Genomic DNA, 26,068 nt, shown 5'->3' on the forward strand with positions numbered 1-26,068 from the left:
TTACTCCAGTCCTAAAGTATTTACACTGGTTGATTTTACGCAGTATCACCAGTGGTTAACTTCTTTTTACATTTGTTTGTCAATGAAGAAAGTTAAAATGTCATGGAAAACATTGACAGTGCAGTTATTACAAGTGTTATGATGGCGATCGTTTATACCCTGGAGCAGATTGCTAGAGTAGGAAGTAGAAAAATGAGCAGATTTAAATGAAACTGGAAAATTAAACGAAAAATATCCCATACAACTGATTTACAAATGTATTTTATTATGTCTTTTTTTTCTCCTCAAAGTGCTAAAAGGTTTGCAACCACAGACAGTATTAAAATAGTAATTTATCACACACCCCTCAAAAAACCTTTGAACTACACATAAAAATTCCTCCCAATATTTTTTTACATCACATTGACACAAATGCACAAATTAAGATTAGGTGATTAAAAAAAAATGCAGGCTATTTAACATATTCTAGCAATTTAAAACAGTAGGTATCTCCTTTTGAAACAATTATCCAGCGGAATAATGTATATACATGTGCAAAGTTTCACAAAACAATTTCAAAAATGCGAATTGTTTAAACTCATCCAAAGGTCGGATGAGGAATTAACACATTCAGTCGTTTATTGTGCCTATGAAAGTCCACACAAAGTCAGTTGCTGGACTCGCTTCCCTCCAGGTGGTCTGGGATAGGCAGTCCAGTGAGGATGGTAAGACATCGATTCCACACGTTGAACACGGGGCAAACGGGCTGTGTGAAGGCGATGTCGAATGTGTGCAAGTGCTGAGAGCCCACGGCATCGTAGAACGACAGAGATCCCGAGTCGTAGTCAAGCAGAATGCCAAGTCGGCGCAGGTGCGGTGAGGGCTCCAATGCGGTCTCCTTGCTGTTGTGACGGGCCACCCACGAGTTGTTACAGCGGGATAGTACCCAGGAGGCCGAGTTCTTTCCCACCCACTCGTGCTTTGGTGCCGACTTGTAGGCAATACCCACTGCAAACCTCCATGATGGAAGGGAAAAAAGGAAAAGTATGACTATATCTCGTGGACTACAATAGCACTTATTCTTTCCCACTGCACAATTTTGGCTTAGTTTTCCACTTCAAAACAGTCCTCGGGGAAACTCCAAAAACATGGAAGGAGAAGGTACAGGTCTCCTGTATTTACTTCTCGATGTTCTCTGGGCCACAGTAAGCAGACGATATACTCAAGTGCAGACAAGGTTGTTCAAGTTCATAAAAAACTAGCAACAAAAGAGAAAATATTATTGTGAAGAAAATAAAATAAAAATGAATGAAAAAATGAAAATACATCTTCGATTGATAAAACTAATTAAAATGATATATAATTAAAAAATGTCCTTAATTTTCATCTATGTCAATTAATATCTCAAATGAGCTTTTGGTGTTCACTTTAAATGTTTTCATTTCAGAGGTGTTGCTATATGTCCGGAGAGAAGGAAGATCACAGTCATTTGAGAATTGTCGTTATCTTCACTTTGTTACGCAATACTTAGTGACTTTTTTTTTTTTAAATCTTGCACCCGACAAACATTCCATATATTTATAAATCTAAAACGAAAAATAGTAAAGACTCGACAAAGCAACGCCCCCCCCCCCACACACATATAAACTAAAAGGTAATACAAACTAACACACCCGGCTCTCAAAACTAGTTAAAACGAATTCAATTTAAAAAAATTCAAGACAAAATAAAAACTATCCATTTCAACCCCGCTTATCCTGTACAGTGGGGAGTTGCTGGTGCTGACTTTGGGCGGAAGGCAGACTCCACCCTGAACTGGTTGCCAGTCAGTTGCAGGGCACATATATAGACAAACGACCATTCAAATTGTCACTAAGTGTGTACCGATTCCACGCTGAATGCACTCAAGTCCAATGTGAGTACCACTACACCATCAGCGAAAAACGAACTATTGTGAAAAATCCCAAATTATTAAAACCCTAGTGGAGAGAGAGAGAGAGAGAGAGAGAGAGAGAGAGAGAGAGAGAGAGAGAGAGAGAGAGAGAGAGAGAGAGAGAGAGAGAGAGAAAGAGAGAGAGAGAGAGACTAAGGGCAGGACCCTAAGGGGGGCTCAGCAAAGTGAAGACCAAAGTCTTGAACTTTAACAACAATACTGCAGCATCCAGAACTAATGCCCTGCAACATGGTAAGCTAACATTAATGTGTGTATTAAATTTTTTAAGGGCCACTGCAGCAAATTTATGACTGTGGACTGTAATACTGCAGTTTCAAGAGCTAAGGCAGAGCAACGGTGGCAGCTAATATTACCATGGGTATTTATATTTTTGGATTTTATTCAAGAGGAGATGGAGGGCTGTAAGAAGACACAGTATTGACACAGTATTTAGACTGTGGACTAAAATACTGCAGTATCCAGAGCTCAGGTAAAGCAATCGGGTAAGGTAGTTAGCATGTGTGTTCATTTTCGACGTTTTGGATTTAATTTTATTTAAGATGTGATTCAAGGCAGCTAGAGAATGGAGCGCTACAGGAAAATAGAGACTATCGAGTGTAATATCTCAGCAGTCAGACTAAGACACAGCAATGGGGTAAGCTAGCGTTATCATGTGTGCTTATTATTTGCATAATCCTCCCAAAAAACATTTCAATTAAAAATATTGTTTTAATGAGCATTTGTTGTTGTTGCTTTTTTGCTTAATTACCCTAACACCAAATATTGAATTAAAATTGATGAGGTTTTTTTTCCCTCCAAGGAAAACAAGTTGAAAGTACTCACCATGTGCTTCCTCCAATGAGAGCCTCCCAGTAATGGCGACCGCTGTCAATGTAAACGTTCCCGGTGACACCGTAGCTGCTGTTGCTGGTGAAGCGGTCCTGGCTGTGACTCTTCTTGGACGACGTCTCATCCCTCTCCACCGTCAGGTTGTCGTGGGACACACGCAATTTCCGGTGAGCGGACTTGGGATCCAGTTTGAACGGTTGACCTTGGATGAAAACAAAATCCAGACAATGTCAGTGAGGCTGAGGAATCTTTTGTCGAGAAACATGTGGACAAGAGACTTACTGTTGGTTTTGAGCTTTCCTGGTTCGCTACTGCGGTTTCCGGCCTGGTTGATGGCTTTAACGATGAAGACGTACTTGGTGCCACACTGGAGCCCGTGCACTGTGTAGTGATTTTGCTTGATGTTTGGCACGATCATCCAGCTGTCCGCCGAGTTGCACAAACCTGCAGAACATCAGACAGGCAGTGGATGCTTTGGTATCTAGTAACAGTTAACTTTAGTTTCTTATAAGATTTGTCCTTTTTTTTGTCACTGTTCACATGCAGGGGAAGGCTCAGCAGGGGGTGGCACTGCCTCACTTGCCTCACCCGACTGCACGTCCCTGTCTAGTAACAACCTAATTCCCATTCTCGTCACATTTTCACTCTCGCTGTTTCACTTAGAAGGAATGGGGAAAAAAAAATACAAGTCCTCATCAAACTTTTAGTATTGATCAAGAGAAATCTAACAACAACAGCACAAGAAAAGGTGAACAAAGACAATAAACATGACCGGCAAAAAAACAACTTACTGACAACATTGGCGTGACTAGTGAAGATGGCGTATTGGAGTTCATAAGACACGACGGTGAACTCGTCGTCTGACGTCCAGTGAACCGTGATTGTGTCATACGAAGCTGTGCATAATTCCTCGCGGATTACCGGCGGATTTGGCGCTGGAGAAAGGAAGAAAACAAACACATAAAAAAAAAAAACCCAACAAATGTTGTTCGGAGATTATCATCAAAGGCTTCGCACTGCGCAGGGATAAAAAAAAAAAGCTAACAAAAAACAATTTGTCACAGGGATTAGTGGGTGTTTATTAGCATCAGGTCTTTGTTATTTGTTTAACGCCTAACAAGTTAATTCAGATGCAGTCACAATTCCACAAGCCAAAAAGTAAAATCACACAGACGCAAACATGATTTGTTTTGCACATATGACCTTTTTTGTGTTAAAACTTGGCAAAGCGAAAAGTTTGATTATGCAGCTTGAAATTTTGAAAATTTTCAATAAAAAGAAGAAAAAAAAGCATAACAGTGACATCAGGCAATTCTAGTACTTTAGTGGATCGAAACCCAATAAAGGTGTTGTTGCTCTGCGTACTATTACTAAAACCTACTACTGTACTTTGCATCATTTGTTGAAAAGAAAAAAAAAATACGGAGACAAGGTTTTCATTAGTTGCGCTAACTACTACTATGACCCACAATCTTGTGCCTACTCATTGAATAAAAAAATGACAGAAATTTTTGAAAACCGAGCAAGACACCACTTTTGATCTGAAGTGCCATCACAAACACACCAATCGGTAACACACAACAATTTGTGCAAACCTGAATCATTCTAATCAAGCCAAGCATAATATCTGGGGTACACATAACAGCAAAACACTCACCTGTGAGATAATCCAAGGTCTCTAACATTTTCTTCTCCCTTGTGAAGTCTAGAGCAAAAGTATCAAAGGTGTCGTTCAGGTTTATTTCCGGCAGCAAGATCTGAGAGGACGCTGTTGCCATGGAGACCCTGTAAAAGTTCAAAGAACGCACAATGAGGCGCTGAAATTTTCATCAACTCTTCATCCCAAGATGCTCTCGGCATCCACTGACCTGTCGCAGATGCTTTTGGCCGACTGAAGGAAGCGAGAGGCGTCTGTCTCTTTCAGGGTGTGGTCGGCCTGAGCGATGAGCGAAGTGGACCTCTCCACGCACTGCTTGCAGCTGCCGATTTGCTGGGCCAGCTTCCTCAGACGCACTGTCTGGGCGGGCCGAGGGGAATCCATTGGTGAAAAATGTGCCAAACAAAGGATTTTGTTACTCCAAAGGAAAGACTGACCCTAACAAACATGCGTGGTACTTCATTTTACTGTCCCAGACTGCAACGATAAAAAGTGAACATTGACCCCCCCCCCCCCCCCCCCCGCCCCAACAGCTTTATCCAGATCTGAAGCAAAATCTGCATAATACTAATCCCTGAATCTTTTTTAAAATTGTACCACGCAACACACATCGGAGGTTTTCTTTAGCTTTTTGTAGCTCATATGGCAACATTCAAAAAGGTCTTGAAGAAGAACAAACTGGGGAGAGAAAGGGGTTTTGTACTTTTCCCATTTTACAGTTCACTTGTGTGATAAAAGTGAAAATAAATAAATAAATAAGCACGCGAATCTCAAGGTTAAACCATTTACAAAAAGGGTTTAAACAAATGATGCGTGAGAGAGATGGCTTCCCTGCATGACAAAAAAAAAAAGAGAGATGAGTTGACTCGGAGGCTTTGTTACATGCCTGTGATGTTCTGTAGCTGCCATATAGGCACTCATACAAGGCGCGTGATTGGTTCCTGGCTCGAAATTGACCAATGAGAGAGTGGATTCATCCCGTTAGCTGATTTTCTGCGCGTCATCGCCGGTCTTTTCAACGTCTCGCAGACTGTATCTTAGCGCAGTGTTCGCGATAACTTTTTTTTTGATTAGCCAAGCTGCGCTCCGCCCCCCCGTTGAAGCAATGTGTCCCACCTGCGAAGGGTTACAGTATTTCCCGTCTCATTCAGAAGCTACTGATTTGATCCCCACATACTGAGCGTGGTATGCTAGTTGCCCATTAAAGCATGAATGATTGTTTCCATGTTTTTTGGTTTTTTTTGCAGGTCAGAAGTGCCATCGCTTCTGCAGCCGTTGTTGGATGCCTAAAGAAGGCCAATGTCAAAGCTGTGAATTGTACAAAGGGAATACAAGCATTTGTATTCTGCCGAGCGTTTCACAACTGTTGTCACTTTAAAACAAGCCCTGATGGGGGTTTTTGTTTGTTTTTTTGCTGTTGTTTTTTTTTTTTTAAACGAACGTCCTACAGAATCACAAAGTCACTTAAGAATAGAGCGGAACTTGGAATAGAAATCAGTCACAATTTTTCAGTGGTGAGGTACATAAAATAGTAATTCGTAACTAGTGAAGTCTGGAGGTTTCAAGGTTTGTGTCGCTGCAGATTTCCAACAGGAACAATGGGCTCAGCTGTTGAGTTCCCCGCATCTCGGCGGCAAGGATTATCAAGGTGATCGAGATATAAAAGATGACAAACAGTACCTTTCCCTCCTTTATCTTGGTACCGATGATTTGCCTTCTCTGCTGTATGATATTGATCAGGAGGTCACATTCCTCCAGTAGCTTGTTTTCTTGCCTGGATGCATTTATCTGGACGCGGGAGACAAGTCCAGATAATCACCAGTCAATAATGGAGTGTCGTCAAGTAAAGTGTAGTTTAAGCTTATACAAATCCCACACAAGAGGGTTGCCTCACTTCGACTACAAATAAGCGATTTGATTTCACGGGGAAGCAAAACAAAACTCAGGTAAACACAAGGGAGACGAATACAAACAAAATGCTTGCTGACACACTTCTAAAATCTGCAGGTCGTGTGGAATTGATTGTTAAGCCCCTGTCCCATTGAGCTTTTTATTTATTTATTTACTTAATTATTGATGACATGGGGGCAGTGCACATTTATAAGCACAAGAATAAACAACGTAAGTGCGCCGGACTTAGCGTAAATGCCAGTTTTCAGCCGTAGTCCCACGGTAGGTTTCTTAACATAAACAGTGAACATAAAATAACAAAGTGATATAACACAACATAAAACACGGACAGTCGTGCAATCTTAGCAACTTTTCCTGCATACGCTTTGTTTTTTGAAGCACTTCTAGATGAAAGAGGAGAAAATCAAAGTGTTCTTTCACCAATGGATCAGAGATGTCATGCTCAAAAAGTGCACACGTCTGCTCCAAGCTAAGTTTGAATGTAAACGAAAAAAGAGACTGGCGGCACTCTCAGATGCGAAAAAGTGCGAGTGTTTCCGAAGGTAGCGAATGTTGCATTCTCCTCAGGGTTCGTTCAAGGTCGCCAAAGGGTCGGCTGTATGTTTCTTCTCACAAGAACATTTTGAACAAGTGACGCAAAAAAAAAAAAAAACTTTGTGAACTTCTGGTGACCTTGAACAAACCCTGATTAGAATGTAACATTCGCTGCCTTTGAAAACACTCGCCATTATGCGCAGCTCACTGGACTAGCTACCGGTAGCTAGTGCTATGTAAGAACAGATGAAGAGACAATGCCACAAATATACAGAGTAACTAACTAACTAACTAGATGAAACTGACTGTCTGACCGTCCGACTGACAAAACTTACTAACTCACTGACCCACCGCCCAACCATCTTCCTGACTGACTTAGTGACTGACAGACTAACTGTGACTGAAACGGAACCTCTCACCTCAAGCAATGAGCCCTTGGTGGAGGTAATCATACAGTAGATTTACAGGTTAATGTGCGTTTGATGATGATTTAAAGCCACCTTCAGCCACTAATTCCTGACCGTTAATAGCCTCACCTCCACGTGTTGGCACGTCTGGATGAGTTTGCCCATCAGAGTTTCCAACTCACTGGTCCTCTTGATGAGATTGCTGAGGTTGGTGTCCAAGGCATGCTGGGGGGGAAAAAAAGCCACCAAAACAAAAAGCATGAAAGAGAATATTTAATCACACACGGGCCTCACGCTATGCTTTGAATGCAATCAATGCTGGAGTCGGAGTTAAGTGAGAGAGAACAGGAATGACCACATTTGGCCGCTGATTGCTAAGACGGCCTGCAGCCGTCACGACGTGCCACAGAAGCCATCATGCTGCCTGCTGCACGCCGTGAAGCTTAGCCGAGCAGCTGTCTAACTAAACCCCCGGCCCTGTTAATCACAGCCTCCGATCAAAGGCTTATGTCTCCAACTTCATCTCCGGCTGTAATTGGCGGCCATAACGACTCTCCCATTATGAAACATTATCGCCGCTGAATTAAAGATTTACGATGTGTCATTACATAAAATTAAATGGAGCGATATATTGTACAGTAAGATTCAAATGGTAATAAGGTGCGACTCGCAGACGCATAGATAAGTGCTTAAATAGACACCTGAGGATTTCGCTGAAGCTAGACTGAGAAGAAATTTTAGATTGAATATAGAAGATAAATATGCTAAGTCTTCATATGTATGCATATGGGTACATTTAATGGTAAAATATAATAAAGGCCTTATTTGACTCAATATTTTAATTTTTTTGTCTTTTTTTTTGGTGATGTTACCAGTGTTGGCCCATAGTCACATGTGATGATGATCCTCAATCATGAAATGGAAGGTAGTGGTGACGCAGAGGTATGAAACATCTCAAATGTATGCTACTTTTTTAGAAGAGCCTCATTTTGTATTTTACCTTTATTACGCTACATGAGGGGGGGGGGGGTGAAAATATTCAGTATAATGTCGTACAGTTCTACACTACTGGACACTCTAACCACAATAATATCCATACATTAAGTTAAAAAAAATGCATACTTTTAGAAAATCTCTAATTCCAAAATTTATGTCTGGAGCAAACAACATTGCGCATCACCATAACAACGCTACCTTCAGGTTTCCAACAGAAAGAAAAAAAGCTTACTAGAGGAACTAATCGCGAGTTTGAATGTGATTGGTTAATTCAGAACACATCCACACCTGAAGTTGTGAGAGTTTCACTATTTTCCCTTTTTTGCTTGTTTTTAGTTCTCCCTTTGAATACATGAAAACCAATTAATTTCTGGAGATTTTCAAGTTCACCTTGGTTATTATTCTTATTTTTTTTGTATTACAAAAACTTTGAACAGGGGGGTGTACACTTTAAATAGTCACTGTATGTGCTGTAAAATGGCAAGCAGTCCACCGCCTCTCACACAAAGTGACCCTAATGAGAACAAGCTGGTGGTGCCAGACATACACCTATAGGCCACTAAGACAGCGTCAATCATAAATGAACATTATTTTTCCATTGGCTACCATTAGCTCGTGCAGGTGTGCTAAGGTGCTTTAAATGCATGCTGCAGAAAATGAATAAGTGGAAAAACCTGCCCAAAAAAAAAAAAAAAAAAAAAAGCAAACCTGAAATGCACATTATGCCTTCATACGGCGAGTGCAGGTGAGAGTGAGCTAAAATAGGCTTTATATTCAATACACATGATTTATTCATGCAAATGAGAGGAAGGAGGCTAAAAGCTATTTAAAATGCTGAGCTGCAGGTAGAAGAGATGAATATGGCAAAATAACAAAATCCATCAAAGTGATGCTGATTGTTTCCAACATCTGAGCCGAAATGTCAAGTGGAAGTATCTCACAATTCAAATAAACAGAGTGAAGGGCAGCCCCTAGAAAAACATGGCAAATAGAGTGAGCCCAAGCATTTCCTCTTCCTCGTCAGCCTGCAGTACGTCCTCTCCCGCTCATGCAATTCCTCACTTTTGTTTGAACAGCCGCCTGACATGGACATCTCTTTTCCTAAAATCATTTCATCTTCATGTGCCAAAAAAAAAATCTTTCTCTTTTTTTTTTTCCAAACCAGCGGTTTGTGGTCCACACCTTCACTGCGGCCGGTCTTCCTTCCTTCCTATGTGGCCTGACGCGTCGGCCGTTCTGCTCTGGAATTTTATCTCATATCAACACGTGGGATTTCTTGCCATTGTCCACATTATATGATGGATTTGAGCAAAGCAGAGTGCACACTAAACATGCACTGGCCACAGCATTAGGGACATGTTGTGTTATTGTTGGGTAGGGAAAAGGGTTTTTACAGATCCTTTTGTTGAGCTCATTAGATGCAGGCGTACCTAATGAAGTGTCTGGTGAGTGGATGAGGCTTTGATATTTAAAAACGGACGATTCCTCAAGAGTGTTTGCATCACTGGGAGTGCATCAGCTCTCATGGCTAACAGCTGACCCCCGTGGCCATGTGACACATTCTGAAAGGATTGCGAGGTTTGCCGCAGCACACGGCAAACTTAGCGCGAATACTGCGGAGAAACACTCTAGCTGTAGATGATGATTATGATTGTTTTGAATAACATAATGGTTACATTTTTTTCCACAAAAACAAAATACGTCACCATCAAGATGCTACATCTGCAAGGAAAATAGTACAGTATATTTTGGAATTCAAATAGAATATCTACCATAAAAACACTATATATTGAATATATTATAGTATGGCATGAAAACACAGTATTTTTATATTGAAACACTCTATTTTGCCAGGTAAAACAGAGAATTTGCCATTAGCATACTGTTTTAGCATGAGAATGCGAAATTTTGCAATCAGAAATTTGCCAAAGAACCAAACTATTGTGTAATTCAAGACATTTTGTAATTCAAAACACAACATTTTTGATGGAAACACTATATTTCCAATTAAAATACATTTTCTTTTCATATTTAATTTGGCAATAAGTGGTGGAAGGTATTTTATCATGAAAACAATAAATTTGGATCGGAAAACAAAATCATAAAAACACAACATTGCCTTTTGCCATTAAACATTGCATTTGCCATTGAAGATGATACATTTTGTTTTAAAAATATACTGCGCTATGAAAACACTTTAGTTTGCCATAAACATATATTACCATGGGAACATTACTTTGCCAACACCACTAAATATCTCACCCCGAAAATTTGAAAAAAAAAAAGATAAATATTTACCATGAAAACAATATATTTCTATAAATGTGCAATATTCTGCCATGACAAAATTGTATTTTATTTTTCACGTATAATATTGGTACCAGGTAAAATTAGCTTTGTGTGGCTAAAAAACAACAACAAATATAGTGGTCAAAGCTACTTCATTCCCAAGATTTTTTTTTGGGTGGGAGGGGGGTAATTAAAAGGTGTCTCACCTTGAGTTTGTCGTATCGGTCCGCCAAACCGGCGACTTGGTGGTCCCTGTGTCGTCCGACCAGCTTACACAAGGCGCAGATCAACTGCTCGTCCGTCAAACAATACATGTTGACCTTCTCGTCCTCGTGCTCCACGCACATGACCCCTCGCATGTGGGAGTCCAGCAGGGGCTCCACGAGGCGGTGGCCCGTGAAAGGCTTTTTGTTGGGGTGGGTGGCCTTGAGGCAGTCGTCGCAATAAGAAACCTCACAGGTGACGCAGGTCTTCACGGCGTCCTGGGGCGGCTCCTGCTCGCAGAACTGACACGGCACCCGCTCTCCGGGCTGCGTCATGGCGCCGCCGTCGGGGGCGGCTCGCTCCCGCCGGGGTTGGCTGGGCGAGTTGGGTCCGCTGAGGGAAGCCTTCTGGTAGCGGTCGATGATGTTCTGCAAGGTGACGTTGCGCTTGAGTCCCTCTAGGCCTCGCTGGTTGAGGTTGATGACATAGCGGCAGGTAGGGCACTGAAAGGCGCGGATGGACTGGACGGGCTCGCTGGGGGTGCAGTGCGATACCAGGATGCGGTGGGCGCAGTTGGAACAAAGGCTGTGAGCGCAGGGCAGGAGAAGCGGGTCCTCAAAGAGCTCAAGACAAATTGGGCATGTCAGCTCGGACTCCAGTGTTTCCATCTTCAGGCCAAACTAAGCGAAGAGGGCAGCGAAATCCAGGGAAGCCGCTCAGCTATCTGCACACATACAGTTGCAGCGTGCTTATTTAAAAACTACAACTACTTCAAACGGCAGACATGATTATTTATGAATGGAGTGGCGCAGAACCCCACAACATTTTACGGACAGGTAACCGGGAAATCAACTACTAAGGTTACCCAAATATCAAAACACATGGCCTCATTATCAACATAGCAATCAATGGATTACAAACTTCCCTTTGAGTGCCCTGAAGTCAAAAATGTTTTGTTTTTTTTGTTTTGAATAATTTAAAAGATGAGGAGGCGGTACGATGAGGTAGTGGTTACCACATCTGCCTCAAAGTTGTGAGGTGAGGGTTCAAATCTGTGCTCTGTTCACATGCTAATGTCGTGTTTTTTGCTGGCTTACTCCCACACGCCAAAAACAAACACATTAGAGTCAATGAAGACTGCAAAAGGTCAATTGTTAAATTTGTGAGTGTGAATGGTTGTTTTGGCTATTAGTGCCTTGTGATTCGGCTGGGCTACAAACCCAAAGTCAGGATGAAAGGTTAGATAGTATAATTGGATACATTTTATCACATCAAGATTTATTTTTATTGTTTTGCATTTTTTTGTTGGGTATGTTTTTGTTTTTTAATAGAAAGAAAGAAACTGAAATGTAGACTAGTTTTTATTATTTTTTCGGCACTAGTATATTATTATTCCATCAGTAAAACCATAAAATATTTTTCATCAATATTTATGATCCTTGATTTGCATTGTGTACTATTTGCAAACTATTTTAACTCTACATCACGGCAAACAACTACTGACAACTGAACACCGTCACAAGGCGGAATTTTGGATACCTCTATTGCAAGTGCCCTGCCAGTATCTTAGTACGGCAGCATAACAACACAACTTCCTTTCTGCCGTTTAACTGTATCATCCACTTTTTAATTGGGCCCAGATAAAGTACTCTCAGCCCTCTCACCCTTCTCCATATGCTGCAGTGAAGACTGACAGCTCAGTCAAGCAGAAACGGATTGGCCCGCTTTACTGATGGTTAGGGCCTCCGTGCACTCCACACGATCACACACACTGAAGCCTTTGTTCCCGGGCCGGGTCAGACACCGCAGCTGTAAGTGGACATAGCGTCCCCTCTGACCTTTCACCATTCACACCCACTTTTTCCACAGGGGTGAATCCTTGACATACCCACTCATTATGTGTGAAGAAGGTGAAAGCTTGTTATCGGGGAAGGAAACAGCAATTACCTGTGAGCATGTTGGTTCCTTTAACACACGCACACACACACACACACACACACACACACACACACACACACACACACACACACACACACACACACACACACACACACACACACACACACACACACACAAAGGCATTTTAGCAGACAAGTGTGCAATTGTTATGCTAGTCATGACACTTTCTTGCGTACAACGGAAGCTGAAACTCAGGTGATATCCCTTCCAGTCTAGAACTTCAATTTAAGTTTTACAGCATTAAAATAACAGCACAACCGCGTCTTTCCCAACTATTTTCTGCTGCCCTTAATACAGACAATAATAAAGAATTATGACAAACACGTTCAAATGGCAATTTCCAAAAAAGCCATTTGACCCACCGATGGATTCCGCCCCGCTTTGCACCGCCGATTCATTTTGCAGAAGGAAGAAGACCTTTGACCACAACAGCGAGAGGAAAAAAAAAATCACATCCACCAGAGCGGGGGAGGCATCGTTGGCAAAGTGGGAAGCACGGCCGTGATTCCCGAGACCGACATTCCCCTTTAATCCCACCGCAGAACTGATTGAGCGAGACTGGAGCCAGCACAACAGGAAAAGTTGCCCGACAATTCCAGGAAAGCTCCAGCTCCACCTACAGCCGGAGGGATGGCCGGCACTGGAAGAGGAACGTGTGCATGTGTGTTTTGGTGTGTGTGTGTGTGTGTGTGTGTGTATGAGAGAAAGTAAGCGAGAGTGAGAAAGAGAGTGGCCCAGCCCAGGAGCTCACAGGTACATAAATGTGATATCAGCCCATATCAGTGTCATGCTTTACTTTGTGTGGGTCTGTGGATGTCCCTTTCACCTTCACATAACAATGCAATGCTACAGACCTAAACAGAGATAAGGACAAAATTTCCCCTCAGATCTATGCAGTTAATACCGAGAATCCAACTATGAAGTTAAAAGCAAACCGCAAATACTGCTTGATTGACAAACTCCATTTCCCAAAGGGCATTGTGTAAAACACAGATAAAATTTACAGTAAGATGATTTGGAAATCCTTTGCAACCTTATATTTGATTGAGTACACAACAAGATATTTAATGTGGAAACTGATCAATTTTACAATACTTTTTTTTTTCTCAAATAGTCGCTCATTTTGAATTTGAGGCCCGCAACACATTCCAAAAAATGTGTACAGGGGCATGTTTACCTTTCTGATGTTCCTTTTCCTCTTTGACCCATCAGCATGAGTATTTCTGATAGTTATTTTGGAATTTATTAAAGATGAGATTAAGGGCCACTGCAGTAAAGTGGAGACTGTGGACTATGGCACGGAAGTGTTTACGGCTATGGCACAGTGACAGGGTAACGTATCGCCTTAGTGTTTAGTTTTTTTATTTTGGATTTTATTCAAGAACAGACGAAGGCCGGCCTAAGATAATTGGAGACTATGGAGTACAACACTGGGGTGTTGAATTCTAAGGCACAGCCACAGGGTAAGCGAAAATTCGCATTTGTATTTGTTTCCTTTTTATTTAACATTAATTTCAAGAGGAGACTATGGGCTGCTGCAACAGAGTGGAGAATGTGTACGAGAGCTAAGGCAGAGTCGTGATGTAAGCTAATGTTAACGTGTGTTCATTTGTGTTATGTTGGCTTTTATTAGAGAAGAAATGAAGACACTTTGGCAACAACTAGACCGTGTACTACAATTACAAACTGAGAGATAGGAGGACAGTGTTTTTACTTGTCTGTAAATGTTCCACAATGTTGTGTTACTCACCGGGGAGGCATAGAAAACAACCGGAGTCATGTCGAAAGTCGGACAAAACTCTCTTGGGATCAACTCGGTAAACACTGCGATGTCCAACAAATCCGTAACACAATCTGGAGCAGTGTAACACCCGAGACAAATAGCTTGGAAACACAACACAAGTGACTTGGAACATCAAGCTCCAGCTGCTGTCCCCCGTGATAGACACCAAGCCAAAGCTGACATGACATGACATCATGTGCCACATCCCGGTCGGCCCTCAAGTGGAGGTGCTGTCAGCTTTCCGTGTATTGCGGCCCCCGTCACTCATTGGGTGTCCCCTGAGTGACTTCTCTTCTGATGCAAAACACACACACACACACACACACACACACACACACACACACACACACACACACACACACACACACACACACACACACACACACACACACACACACACACACAGAACCAGTCGCCAGCCAATCGCAGGGCACACAGAGACGAACAACCATCCGTGCTAACACTCACACCTAGGGACAATTTTGATTGTTCAATCAGCCTGCCATGCATGTTTTTGGAATGTGGGAGGAAACCGGAGAACCCAGAGAAAACCCACGCAGGCCAGGAGAGACCATGCAAACTTCACACAGGAGGGCTGAGGGTCCACCAGGCTTCCATTGTAGCTCTACAATAAAGTCACTTTTCCATTAAAAGTTTTGGAACGGCATAACCGTACCAGCTTCGCTTTGCATGGACTGGCCTCTGGTGCTCTTCCATTACAAGAGGGTGGCGGGGTGGGATTGGGACCTTCCACCAGCCCTCATACTGACCGGAGAGTTCAGTCTCATTTATTTGGCCGCCTCTCAATGGCTCGTCATTTTCACCCACGGGCATCCGAAGCCCTCGACTGGCCGCCCGAAGCCGCCACCCCCAAGGCAGCGGCAACAATGATTGGGTCGGGAGAGTGGCGAGGCAGCACTCGCACGTTATTTATTTATTTATTTAAAATCACGCTTCACTCATTTGTACATATCAAACTGTAAATATAGTTATGTTTTGTTGTAAAATATGGTGATGTGTACTGTTTAAACTGCATTCTCATAACTTGGTGGCACCAGTGGCAAGTTCTGTCTGTCTCGCTAACTTTAAAACCAGGAAAAGGGCATGTGCGGCAGAATTCCTTGCCGCATCGCTTAAGAAATCTGTTGGCCAATCAGAAGACAGCGATCTCACGGCCCCAGTCGGTCACAGAAAAAGTGTAATGGAAAAGTAACCACTCAGGGCCAAGCAAGGCCATTCTGGTGTTGAACCCGTACAATGGAAAAGCGGCTTAAGTTTGAATCTGCTATATTAAGGTCAAATTATTTTTGCTAAAATGAGGGTATAACATCCAAGCCTTAATGCTAACACGTTTTGACATACAATTAAGTGTGACTGCCATTGCAGCGGTGACGCACCGCTCCCGGCAAACGCGTGGGGCTTTGTCAAGAAATGAACTTATCACTGGCACGTTGATTTGATTAGCAAGTAATGGCTCGTTTAGAGATGAAACGACGACAATGTCAAAAGATAGGGAGACAATTTCTCGCTCAAGCACTTTCTAATCCGCTTGGACGCGGCCTTATATCAGCCTTTAATGACGGCTGCAAAGCATCGAGCGAAGGAGTTTCGCTACTACTTTTTTTTCCCGGGAAAGACACCTAACATCATTACGGGTAATGAGCGTGGCCGTGACCAACGCGCGGGCCTGCTGGTGCTCCGTGAAGCCGCCACGCTCCGCCGCGGCCCGCTCAGGCCTGTAATGTGATTTAGGGCTTTAGCCCGGCAAAGCGCTTCATTAGAGCGACAAATGTACCCTGATCTGCAGCCTGACGCAATGCTGAGATTAGTCGCACACTTCCTGTTTCCTGACCGGCGTGCCTCATTGTTGCCACCACCGGATCATATGCTTGCGTGATTATTTGATAGAATTCGCAAAAAAACTTTTCAACCACTTGCGTGAAACGTAGCGGAACCATTAAACGTATATTATCTACAAAAACAATGAAAAAAAATTTCACAAGAGCAAAGTAGGGGAAAAACATACAATCGTGGATTAAGGTGTACTATATACAATGGTTATGAGTTGCAAGTATAGCTCATAGAAACAACAAGGTTCACTAAACATCTTGGAGTGTTGAGGTAAGGAAAGTTGGGGGGGGGGGATAAAATTGTGGTGCAGATTTGGTGATAGGTCCATACAAGCACTTAAAGTTGCATGCGTCATTAAAAAAAAAAAAAAAAACCCCAGAAAAAACTACAATGTCCGTAATTCTTTTGAAGTATTGTGATATGGACCCAACATTGACAAAATTCAGGGCAACACATAAAAAAAGTTGAAAACATATCTAAAACAACACGCGTTTCCACAAAACCTTTTAAAGGCTTGCAGACTGGAACAAGGGGAAAAAAAACATACAAATGTGGCCCAGATTTGGTGAAGGGCGCACACGATGGTTTCAAGTTTTAGTGTAAAAAAATGCTATTGCATTTCCACAAAACCTTTTGAAAGGTTATATATAACATACATAGCACAAAACACAACTACATTTTCCCCGAAACTCTTTGTAGGGTTGGAATTAGGACAAGAAAAGTCGGGGAAAGACCTACAATTGTGGTTTAAGGAGTTGCATGAACCATTGCGTAAAGCATGTGATAATGTAAAATACGTTTTTTAAAAAAGTGTTGGTGTAGGTCTAGATAAAGGTGTTGATACAAGGACCCGCTACCAAGCGGCAGAGGAATTTGGCTGGTGTGAGTTTCTTTGCTGGAAGCAAACTACTTTGGCAGTTGCCTCGAACATTTGTGGTGGTTGTGGTATGGGCCTGGGAAGGGAAAGGTGGTGCCAAAACAACTTAAAAGCGCGCACAGGTGCATACCATGAATTTGTACCTCCACCAAGCTCAAAAAAAGACGTGAAGCTTTGTTTTCAAATTGCAAGCTCAACTTAAAAAACACTTAAGTGCTTTCCACTTAACCTCCGTGGAAGTCGTGATATGGGAATAGATGTAAAAACAGCGATACGGCAAAACCAACAACACACATTCCATTCCAGTGCAGATATTATTAAAGCGCAAAAAAGAAGAAAAAAAACCCCTAAACAAGAGTAATTGGCGAAGCAGCATGAGGGTCATTATCCAGTTGCTTTTGGACGCCCAGTTGCAAGTACAATCTCAACATGTATTAGTATATTTGTGACGGCAAAGTGTTTAGCATGAAATGGAACAACAGCCACAGTGTTATTCTGATGACTCTACTGTACTGCGCTGCGCTGCCGGCTTCCTGTGTCTGCTCTGTACAATTTCTCCCCTGTTGCAACTACAAACACAATATAGAATAAAATGATCATAACACCACATCTGAAAAAGGTTCCACTTTTCTTCTCGTGTCCAAACACGTTTTGTACTGTTTGTCTGCATTCCATGTGTGTGGTTGAGGTCGACTGCATAAACTTCCTCTGTGTGACCTGGCACGTGCCAGCAGTAAGAAAAGCACCACGTGTGCACCAGACCATAAGGAACATTTTTTTTCAACAATGAGACTTCCAACGTGTTGTTGTTGTTACAGCAACACACTTCAATTTGGAGAAGGCAAACATTAGCAAGGCTTACAATGCTGGGGGAAAATAGGCATAGTGCACCACTATGTGGCTCATTGAATAACTACAACTATTGTAAACCCCAACAGCGAACAGTTGACATTTGGAGTTTACTGAATGCTGACAAATAATATTAAGGCAAGGCAAATAAAATTAATTTAATAAAATTAAGACAAATAATTAATAATCTCCATTATCCATAAGATCTACAGTGGAGCTGGACAATGAATAGAATTGAAATCGACATCACAAAGTAGTAGACTGCAATCTTCATGGTGCAAAGGCTGAAATTTGATTTTATATATATACCTGTATATATATACAAATACATATATATATATATATATATATACACACACACATATATATATACACACACACACACACATTCATTTTTGTATTTATGAATTGTCTAGCTAGCTAGGTTTGGTGCTAAAGAAGTTCCGTCCACAAGTGTACATATCATTGTACGAAACAAGAAAAGTTGGAAGTGATAAAAAGCCACAGATTTGATTAATGTTGTAATCTGATTTATGACTGACTGAATTACGTTTACGCCACACTTCTTTGGTAAAAATCTGTGACGTTGTTGTAATGAACTCTTCAAAGACTGCAAGTCAAAGTGTTCAAATGACATAACGGCCGTTCATATGAATTCATGGGTCGTTTTAGTATAGGGTTAACCTATAAAGTCATAACATGCAGATATGAATCTGATGTTTATTTTTGTAATAAAAATTAATTTTTTGATTGTGTTTGTTAAAAAAATAAAATAAACGTACATGGGAAGACGAGCTTCAAGAAATAATCTCACGCTATATCGCAATTGTAACATTGAAGATCCCCCCCGCCGCCGCCCCAATCGTCCAGCCTTGGCTAAAGTCAGCTCGGACAGGTCAGACAAGGGCAGAGCAGTACTCCCTGAACACCCAAGCACATAGCTCTGATGTCATTCCCTCCACGTGGCCTTTGTGGATCGCTATAATACGCCGGGATGTATTAAGCCACATGGCAGTCCTCGAGACATTCATTTCTTTGGCGTGTTGATTTGATTGCTCTCAGCATTTACACTGATAGAAATATGTGGCCATATTGTTAAAATGTAAAGTACTGTAATAAACACTGGAAATAGCGAGAGTCATCAATCCTTCTAATTAATTCCTTGCAATAAAGAGGGGATATTGTACAGCGCAAATGCACAGAATCGCGTATGCCATGCCTCGAGTTGTCTCACTCATACTAAACAATGAGCCGTCTCTTGATCACAAACATACAATTGTTGAAAAGCGGCATTCAAAATAAGCTTGGCTAATTGAGCTATATGCTACTTCATCGTGCCTAAAGACAAATACTTTCCAATCGGATCACACACAGCAGTCTGGTGTTGTCAAGGACTATTCAAAACAAATGTTTTTATAGTAAGATGTTGTATGTCCCCCCCCACTGGTTGAAACACTGTACTGTATTCTGATTAATAATGCATTTATGCGATACGGATTTAGCAGAAAAATCCATCCGTTTTGATCTACTTCAGAGGCCAGACATTTTGCCACTTACTGGTGACTGAAAGTGACACCACATCTCAGTTTGTATTACCTGAGCCCTTTGGCACTGGAATGTCATTTTCAGTCGACAGCAAGTGACAGTACCAGGCAAAATGCCCCCCCCCCCCCGAGATGTTTTGTATTCCACGAATAAAATATTATTCACAATATTGTGTTTAGATTAGTGGGGGCGCAGAGAACATATTGTGAAAAAAAAAACAAAAAAACTTGACTTGACTTGCCCTTGAACACTCCTGTTTTGTTGGCATTAGGGTCAATTTGACACATTGGGGGATGTCTCATGATCCAAAAAGTGTCACAAACGAAAAATGTTCCCGCACGCCTGCCTTACAGAGGTAATCCTTCATTTAAGTTTGATACTGAAAAAAAACAACCTTTAACTCAACTGGGTCGATTTGACCCGGTAGCATAACACGAGGGTTAGGAGTCTTCGATGAACCATAGATTCAAACCCAGAACCCCAAACCTGTGGCCGGACATGCAAACCACTATTCCTCTGCGGCACCTGTGGTGGTCTCCAATCTTGCAGATTTCACAAATTCTGACCTCGCCCTAAGATCCACTCCTAAAAGAACCTAACCGCCCGCCCGCCCTCCACATGTGTTTCCATGGCAACGCTGGTCCCAGAGGCCTTCAAAAGGAACAACACACTCTCGTGGGAAGATGTCAAACATTCCTCCTCACAGAAAAGAGATAAGTAACCAATTAGCAGGACAAAGCGTGCATACCAACCGCGGCGTCCCGCTTGTGTTCAACGTCGAGCTATTAAGTCGTAGTATGCATGTACGCAGTAATTAAGACATCCCTCTCGGTGTCAATCAAAAGTGACTTATCAGTGAGGAGCATTTAGCAGGTCAGCAGGTAATGCTTGAAAGGCTGCTATGTGGCTCTTGTCCTAAAAGCCATAAAGAAACTTTTCTTGTGGTCACTTAGAGAAGGGGAAGCCTTCACATATTTACAAGCTCCATTCCATATGGGAAACAACTGCATGTGCTCTGTTTTTTTAACAAGCGGGCTGCGCCACAAATAGATGCTTTGACTGTGTGGAAAAGTTCCATCGCACTTTGATGCTCCAAAATCCCCCCCCCCCCCCCCCCCCCGGCGGTCTTCCCGCTTAGTCATCCACCCCTGTCCCTTTGGGGAAGCGTTCTGATCAAAAAAAATCCCCACGGAGTCAGTCAACGCGACCCTACCGTGTTTAAACACGATCTGATGATGACTCAGTGTTTCTTTTTCATGCATGCATGCACATAAACGACTTACCCGACTCATGATGGCATCCATCAATAGTCGAGGAAGAGAGCCGTAAAGGGTCTCACACGCACGTAGCAGAGAGGAGCGAGTGACTGCGTCAACTCTGTCCACTCCTCTTCCGTGACTATCCGGCCTTCTCTGACAAGCAGGAGGATCGAAAATTTCCAGTCAGCCTCTCAGTCCTCTCGATGTGTCAGCCCGCTTTTTAGGCACGCAGGCCTGAGAATCGCAGCGCCGGCCAATAGTAGCAAGGAGGGGGCAGAGCATGGAAAGAGGCCATAACTCTCCACAAGCATGTTTATGTCATTCGAATCGACCAAATCCACATCAGCACCGAGTACATTAAGGGGCACATTTGTCTAGACGTGTACCGTGACACTGATGATAGACTTTAAATTGTTAAGTATTTATCGCCTTGATCGTTGCGCTTGGAAATTATAGGGTACTTGAGTCAATGGCTGTGCACTGAGCCTGATCGGCAGACACTTATCATTTCAAATAATAAGCTTGGCGCGTTGGCATGTCTGATGTAATTTATCCGCTTAACAACCTAGACTGCGTATATGTTGACATTTTATGTTTCTGTAACATTAATCCTGTTCAACTAGTTTTTTTTTGTTTTTTTAAATATGAATATTTATTGTTGGCACGGTGGTCGACTGGTTAGCACGTCTGCCTCACAGTTCAGAGGTGCAGCGCCTTCCTGGATGGAGTTTCCGTGTTCTCCCCTTGACTGCGTGGGTTTTCTCCGGGTATTCCAGTTTCCTCCCACATTCCAAAAACATGCATGGCAGGTTAATGGAACACTCACCAAGTTGTGAGTGGAAGCGCAGATGGTTGTTCGTGTAAGTGAGCCCTGAGATTGGCTGGCAACCGATTCAGGGTGGCCCCCGCCTACTGCCCGAAGACAGCTGGGATAGGCTCCAGCACACCTGTAGATCTCGTAAAGAGAGGCGGATTAGAAAATGGATAGATGGATGAATATTGAATTTATCGTATTTTTGCTTTAGTTGCCTTGAAGCACTTTAATATGTGTTCAATGCAGTTGGATATAAAAATGTGTACAATTTATCCATCCATCCATCCATCCATTTTCCGAACCGCTTGATCCTCACTAGGGTCGCGGGGGGTGCTGGAGCCTATCCCAGCCGTCTCCGGGCAGTAGGCGGGGGACACCCTGAATCAGTTGCCAGCCAATCGCAGGGCACACAGAGACGAACAACCATCCACGCCCACACTCACACCTAGGGACAATTTAGTGTGTTCAATCAGCCTGCCATGCATGTTTTTGGCACATGGGAGGAAACCGGAGCACCCAGAGAAAACCCACGCAGGCCCGGGGAGAACATGCAAACTCCACACAGGGAGGCCGGAGCTGGAATCGAACCCGGTACCTCTGCACTGTGAAGCCGACGTGCTAACCACTGGACTACCGGGCCGCCGTGTACAATTTAAACATTTAAAAATATTCTTCAAAAAAATTGTGAAAAAAATATAAATGTATTATTGTTTTATTATTATTATTTAGATTTTACACAGTCATTTGAGGCACTTCTGGTCGGAATCATTCAAATTTGAGCCTTGGAATTCACCCGAAGTGGCTGCTTCAAACCAAAATGGATAACTTTGTGTCCTATTCTGGGCATGGGTCCTTAATTGAGACTTTTTTCCTACATACTAGCATGATGTAGATGTCCGTCCAACTTGGTTTAGGTCAGTGAATCTGACGTAAGCGGCTAATTTTATTGACCCCATTTCACAAGGTACTTTTGAATGAGTTCTGAGTGATTTACGTTGTGGACCCTAAAAATAACCACACACATTTGCACCAGGATACATTGACCTATAAAATAAATGGTGAGTTGTCAGGCACATTGAGGCCCCCAGAGAGTCATTATTTCATTAGGAGAATAATCCAATAAAACATTTCAGACATGCGCAGACATCAGTGTGATGTGTGATGTGACAAGCAAACTGATAGGTCTGATAGGCCTCCCATTTGAATTCTACTGCAGCCGGTTCTATAAAAGTCACTGGATGCCGTTGATGTTGATTAACTTATTATTGATTGGAAGCGTTAGCTTCGTGATTGATTGGTGTCTGGGGTGGGCCACGCCTCTCGGCCAATTGCCATCTGACCGAAGCGCTCTGTGACCTTGCAGAGGACAATCTGTATTCATGAGTGATGGACGGAAGAACCATAAAAGCTGCTTGATGTTGCTGCTCTGCAATACAAATACAAAGTACAAAAATTGAAGTGAGCAGTGGTCTGATTATACTAGCGGTCAGAGGGAATTGTATCGCTGAAGGAAGACCCAAGCCTGACACATTTAAAATGGTGAAATGTCATTACAAGGCTCGAAATAACTTTTTTTCTCTCACCTTTGTGGAGCAGCTTTGCTAATAAATGACTTCAGCAACTTTTTCATTTTGAGGTGCGTTTTTTTTTTTTTTTTTTTTTGCAGGTTAATTCCAGGGTCCTAAGAAAACAATAAAAATGTGACAATATGACAATGTGTTGTATGGAATTTTGACAAAGCTAAATCACTTTAAAAAGAAAGAACAAAAACATAAGATCGACTGAAATTAATTTTGTAAATTGCACTCTCTCTGTGTCGCTCAAATTAGTTTGTTTTTTTAACGATTGTTCTCAAATTTTACATGACAACAAAAGTCTTGACTTCTACCACTGAGGATCTAACTGTCACAAGTGCGCTAAATATGCGCAGATTTCACCTAAACTTTACAGGGTGGGTGAAGATCGAAAACAAACTATGAGGGGCACAGAAGCAACTTTTTCAAGATGGCAACCGGAGAAAGACATCAAATTAGTACCTTAAAGAGCCATATACTCTGAAACATACAGGACATCTGCCATTTTCTGTTGCAAAGGCAATTTTCAGGTGATTTAGGCCTTTTCCATAACTCGCAATACGGGCATTGATTGGATCACTGCCAAATGGTAATCATGTACTGCCCCGGAAGACAAGTGGGTCACACTAAACTGCAAACCTTTGGAGGCGTTGGCACGGCAATGATAAATATGGTAGGTTGCAATCAAAAGTTAGGCTATAAACAGAAAGGAAGATATCCATCCACTGCACGGCGAGCATACGTTTGGTCACATGAGTGACAAAGCGTCATCAGAGAATGCAGGAATCCATTACAGCAGAGACACGTTGTCTGAAACTTGTCTCCAGTTGCCGCCAGCCGCTTGCCATGTCTTGACGGTGCGGAAAAAAAGTACCCAAGTCAAATAAGACTGGCACGGCGACAGTGTTTGGAGAAGTTTTCAACTCTGGCCCGGAGCCTGTGCACAATTCTCTCTCCACCCCCCCCCCCCCCCCCTCCCACTATGCAACTTTTGGAGTTAGGATGGAACAACTCAGAATGACCTTGTCATGACAGCCGATAGCATCTCCGCACTGCGAAAGAGGTGTAATAAAATCCGGACGCAGCCCGCGGGGTCGGTGCAAGTATGAAAACATATGTGCGTGCACTCAAAACAAGTGCAATTTGGAGGAATGTTATGGCAGTGTGTCAGTTTCGCACGTTAACCACTGGCATGATAATGACGGCAGCGGAGTGCAAAAGGTGAACGCGATGGATGCACTAAAACTGTGACACTCAATGGAAAAAAAACTAGACGGTCCCTTACCTTACTGCGAGTCAGTCAAGTAGCCGGGCCACAGATGAACACAGTAAAGTGATTCCCTCTCACAGCTTGCCTTTGGAAGCTTCCTCTATGCGCAAACTGCCTCCTTAGTCTCAGCTCTATCTCCCCCCCCCAAGAAAAAAAGCCTCCTCACACTGCCTCTAATCCTCTCAGCGAAGTCAGGGCCGCTCCAAATGCTTCAACCAGACTTCTCGGTCTTTTTTTCGGAGTGTTTTGTTTGGGCGATTATTTTGTTGGCTGGGATCATTAACTTTGTCCCATGAGAACATGATAAAAGAACCTCCTTCCCGTGGGACGCTGTCAATCACGCGTGAAGATGTGGAGGAAGGATTGGCCACAGGGGGACTCAACGTGATAGATGGGATGGGTGGGCAAGGGGGTTGGGGTTGTATGGTGAGGGGGACACAGCTGAGCCTCCCGCACCAACATTTGTAATAGACTTGTACTCGCTAAACAAGCACAAGACCGAGGAAAAACGTCAAATGCGGCTTTTGAAAGAATTTGTCTTCTTTTAGTAGTTTTTAGCGCAGTCTGGACACTCAGCGGGGTGAGCGAAAGCAGAGAACATAAAGCTCTCGTTGCCATGACGTTGCGGCGAGAGCGACGACGCATCCCGGGGCCGCAGCCAAACGCCACTCGGATCTTTTCACTGGTGGACCTTCGCGCTCGGTGGTGGCGGCCTGTTTGTTTCTCGCTGCAGCCTCCCGCTGTCTGTCACTGGCAGCCTCCCCGTAGCATCACGGGCCAATTTGAACTCGCTAAAACATGTTTGTAAAGACACTTTTAGGGGGTAGCACAATACCTGAAGAGGGGGTCACTCGGCTCCCAGTGACCGCAGCGAAACTCCACCCCCTTGCGGAAACAATGAATGAATTAAGGAAGGGCCTCTGGTGTTGTGACTCCTTAAACACCCTGGCACGTATGTGGATTTTTAAGCAGCAGGAGTTGCAAAAACAGCAAACATCCCACGGGCATACCTGTCAACTCATACGGTTTAGCCATAGTTCATACGGATTTTGTGGTGAATCTTACGTATATGGCCGTATCGCACAAATCATACGGATTCTGAAAATTTCCGTTTCCCCCCCCCCCTAACAGGTAGTTCCGTTTGCTTTTGCCCAGAATGGTGCTAGTCTACTCGAATGCTTTCATTTCCGGTAACTTTCCACGGTATGTCTAACCAGACATTGTATTATGGAGATCTACAATAAATATCATTGAAAGTTTCGTGGGTTTTTTTCTGCCGTTATTTTGACATATCAATGCTTTGGTATGTTATAAGGATTTTTTGTTCTTTATAAGGATTTTTTTGGTAGTTTATACAGGTTGGCGCTCCGAAAAGTTGACAGGTATGCATGGGGGGCAAATGGTGCAGTGCCCCTCCAGATCCAGCAGATGGCACTGAAGTGAAAAAAGGTTTTTCATAAAAGTAGCGTTTGCGCATTTCCTCAAATCGTGCTGTTTACTAGAGCTGGGACAATTAATCGATACATTG

General features: G+C 42.8%; 1 protein-coding gene across 1 annotated transcript in view; it reads right to left on the bottom strand.

The window, feature by feature from the left end:
- Positions 1–245: 245 nt before the first annotated feature.
- Positions 246–26,068, bottom strand: part of mid1 (midline 1) — a 34,795-nt gene continuing 8,972 nt past the window's right edge. The window contains exons 3-11 of the mRNA XM_086124057.1: positions 10,762–11,483; positions 7,400–7,495; positions 6,099–6,206; positions 4,630–4,778; positions 4,419–4,546; positions 3,553–3,696; positions 3,044–3,205; positions 2,756–2,963; positions 246–995 (exon numbers count right to left, since the gene is read on the bottom strand). Of these exons, the coding sequence (XP_085980183.1) occupies positions 647–995; positions 2,756–2,963; positions 3,044–3,205; positions 3,553–3,696; positions 4,419–4,546; positions 4,630–4,778; positions 6,099–6,206; positions 7,400–7,495; positions 10,762–11,427 (2,010 nt within the window). The 5' untranslated portion in view covers positions 11,428–11,483 and the 3' untranslated portion in view covers positions 246–646. The remainder of the gene's footprint in view (positions 996–2,755; positions 2,964–3,043; positions 3,206–3,552; positions 3,697–4,418; positions 4,547–4,629; positions 4,779–6,098; positions 6,207–7,399; positions 7,496–10,761; positions 11,484–26,068) is intronic.

The sequence above is a fragment of the Hippocampus guttulatus genome, chromosome 11 (assembly GCF_054856545.1).
Source record: "Hippocampus guttulatus isolate MCC_2025c chromosome 11, RoL_Hgut_1.0, whole genome shotgun sequence".
Lineage (NCBI taxonomy): Eukaryota > Metazoa > Chordata > Actinopteri > Syngnathiformes > Syngnathidae > Hippocampus > Hippocampus guttulatus.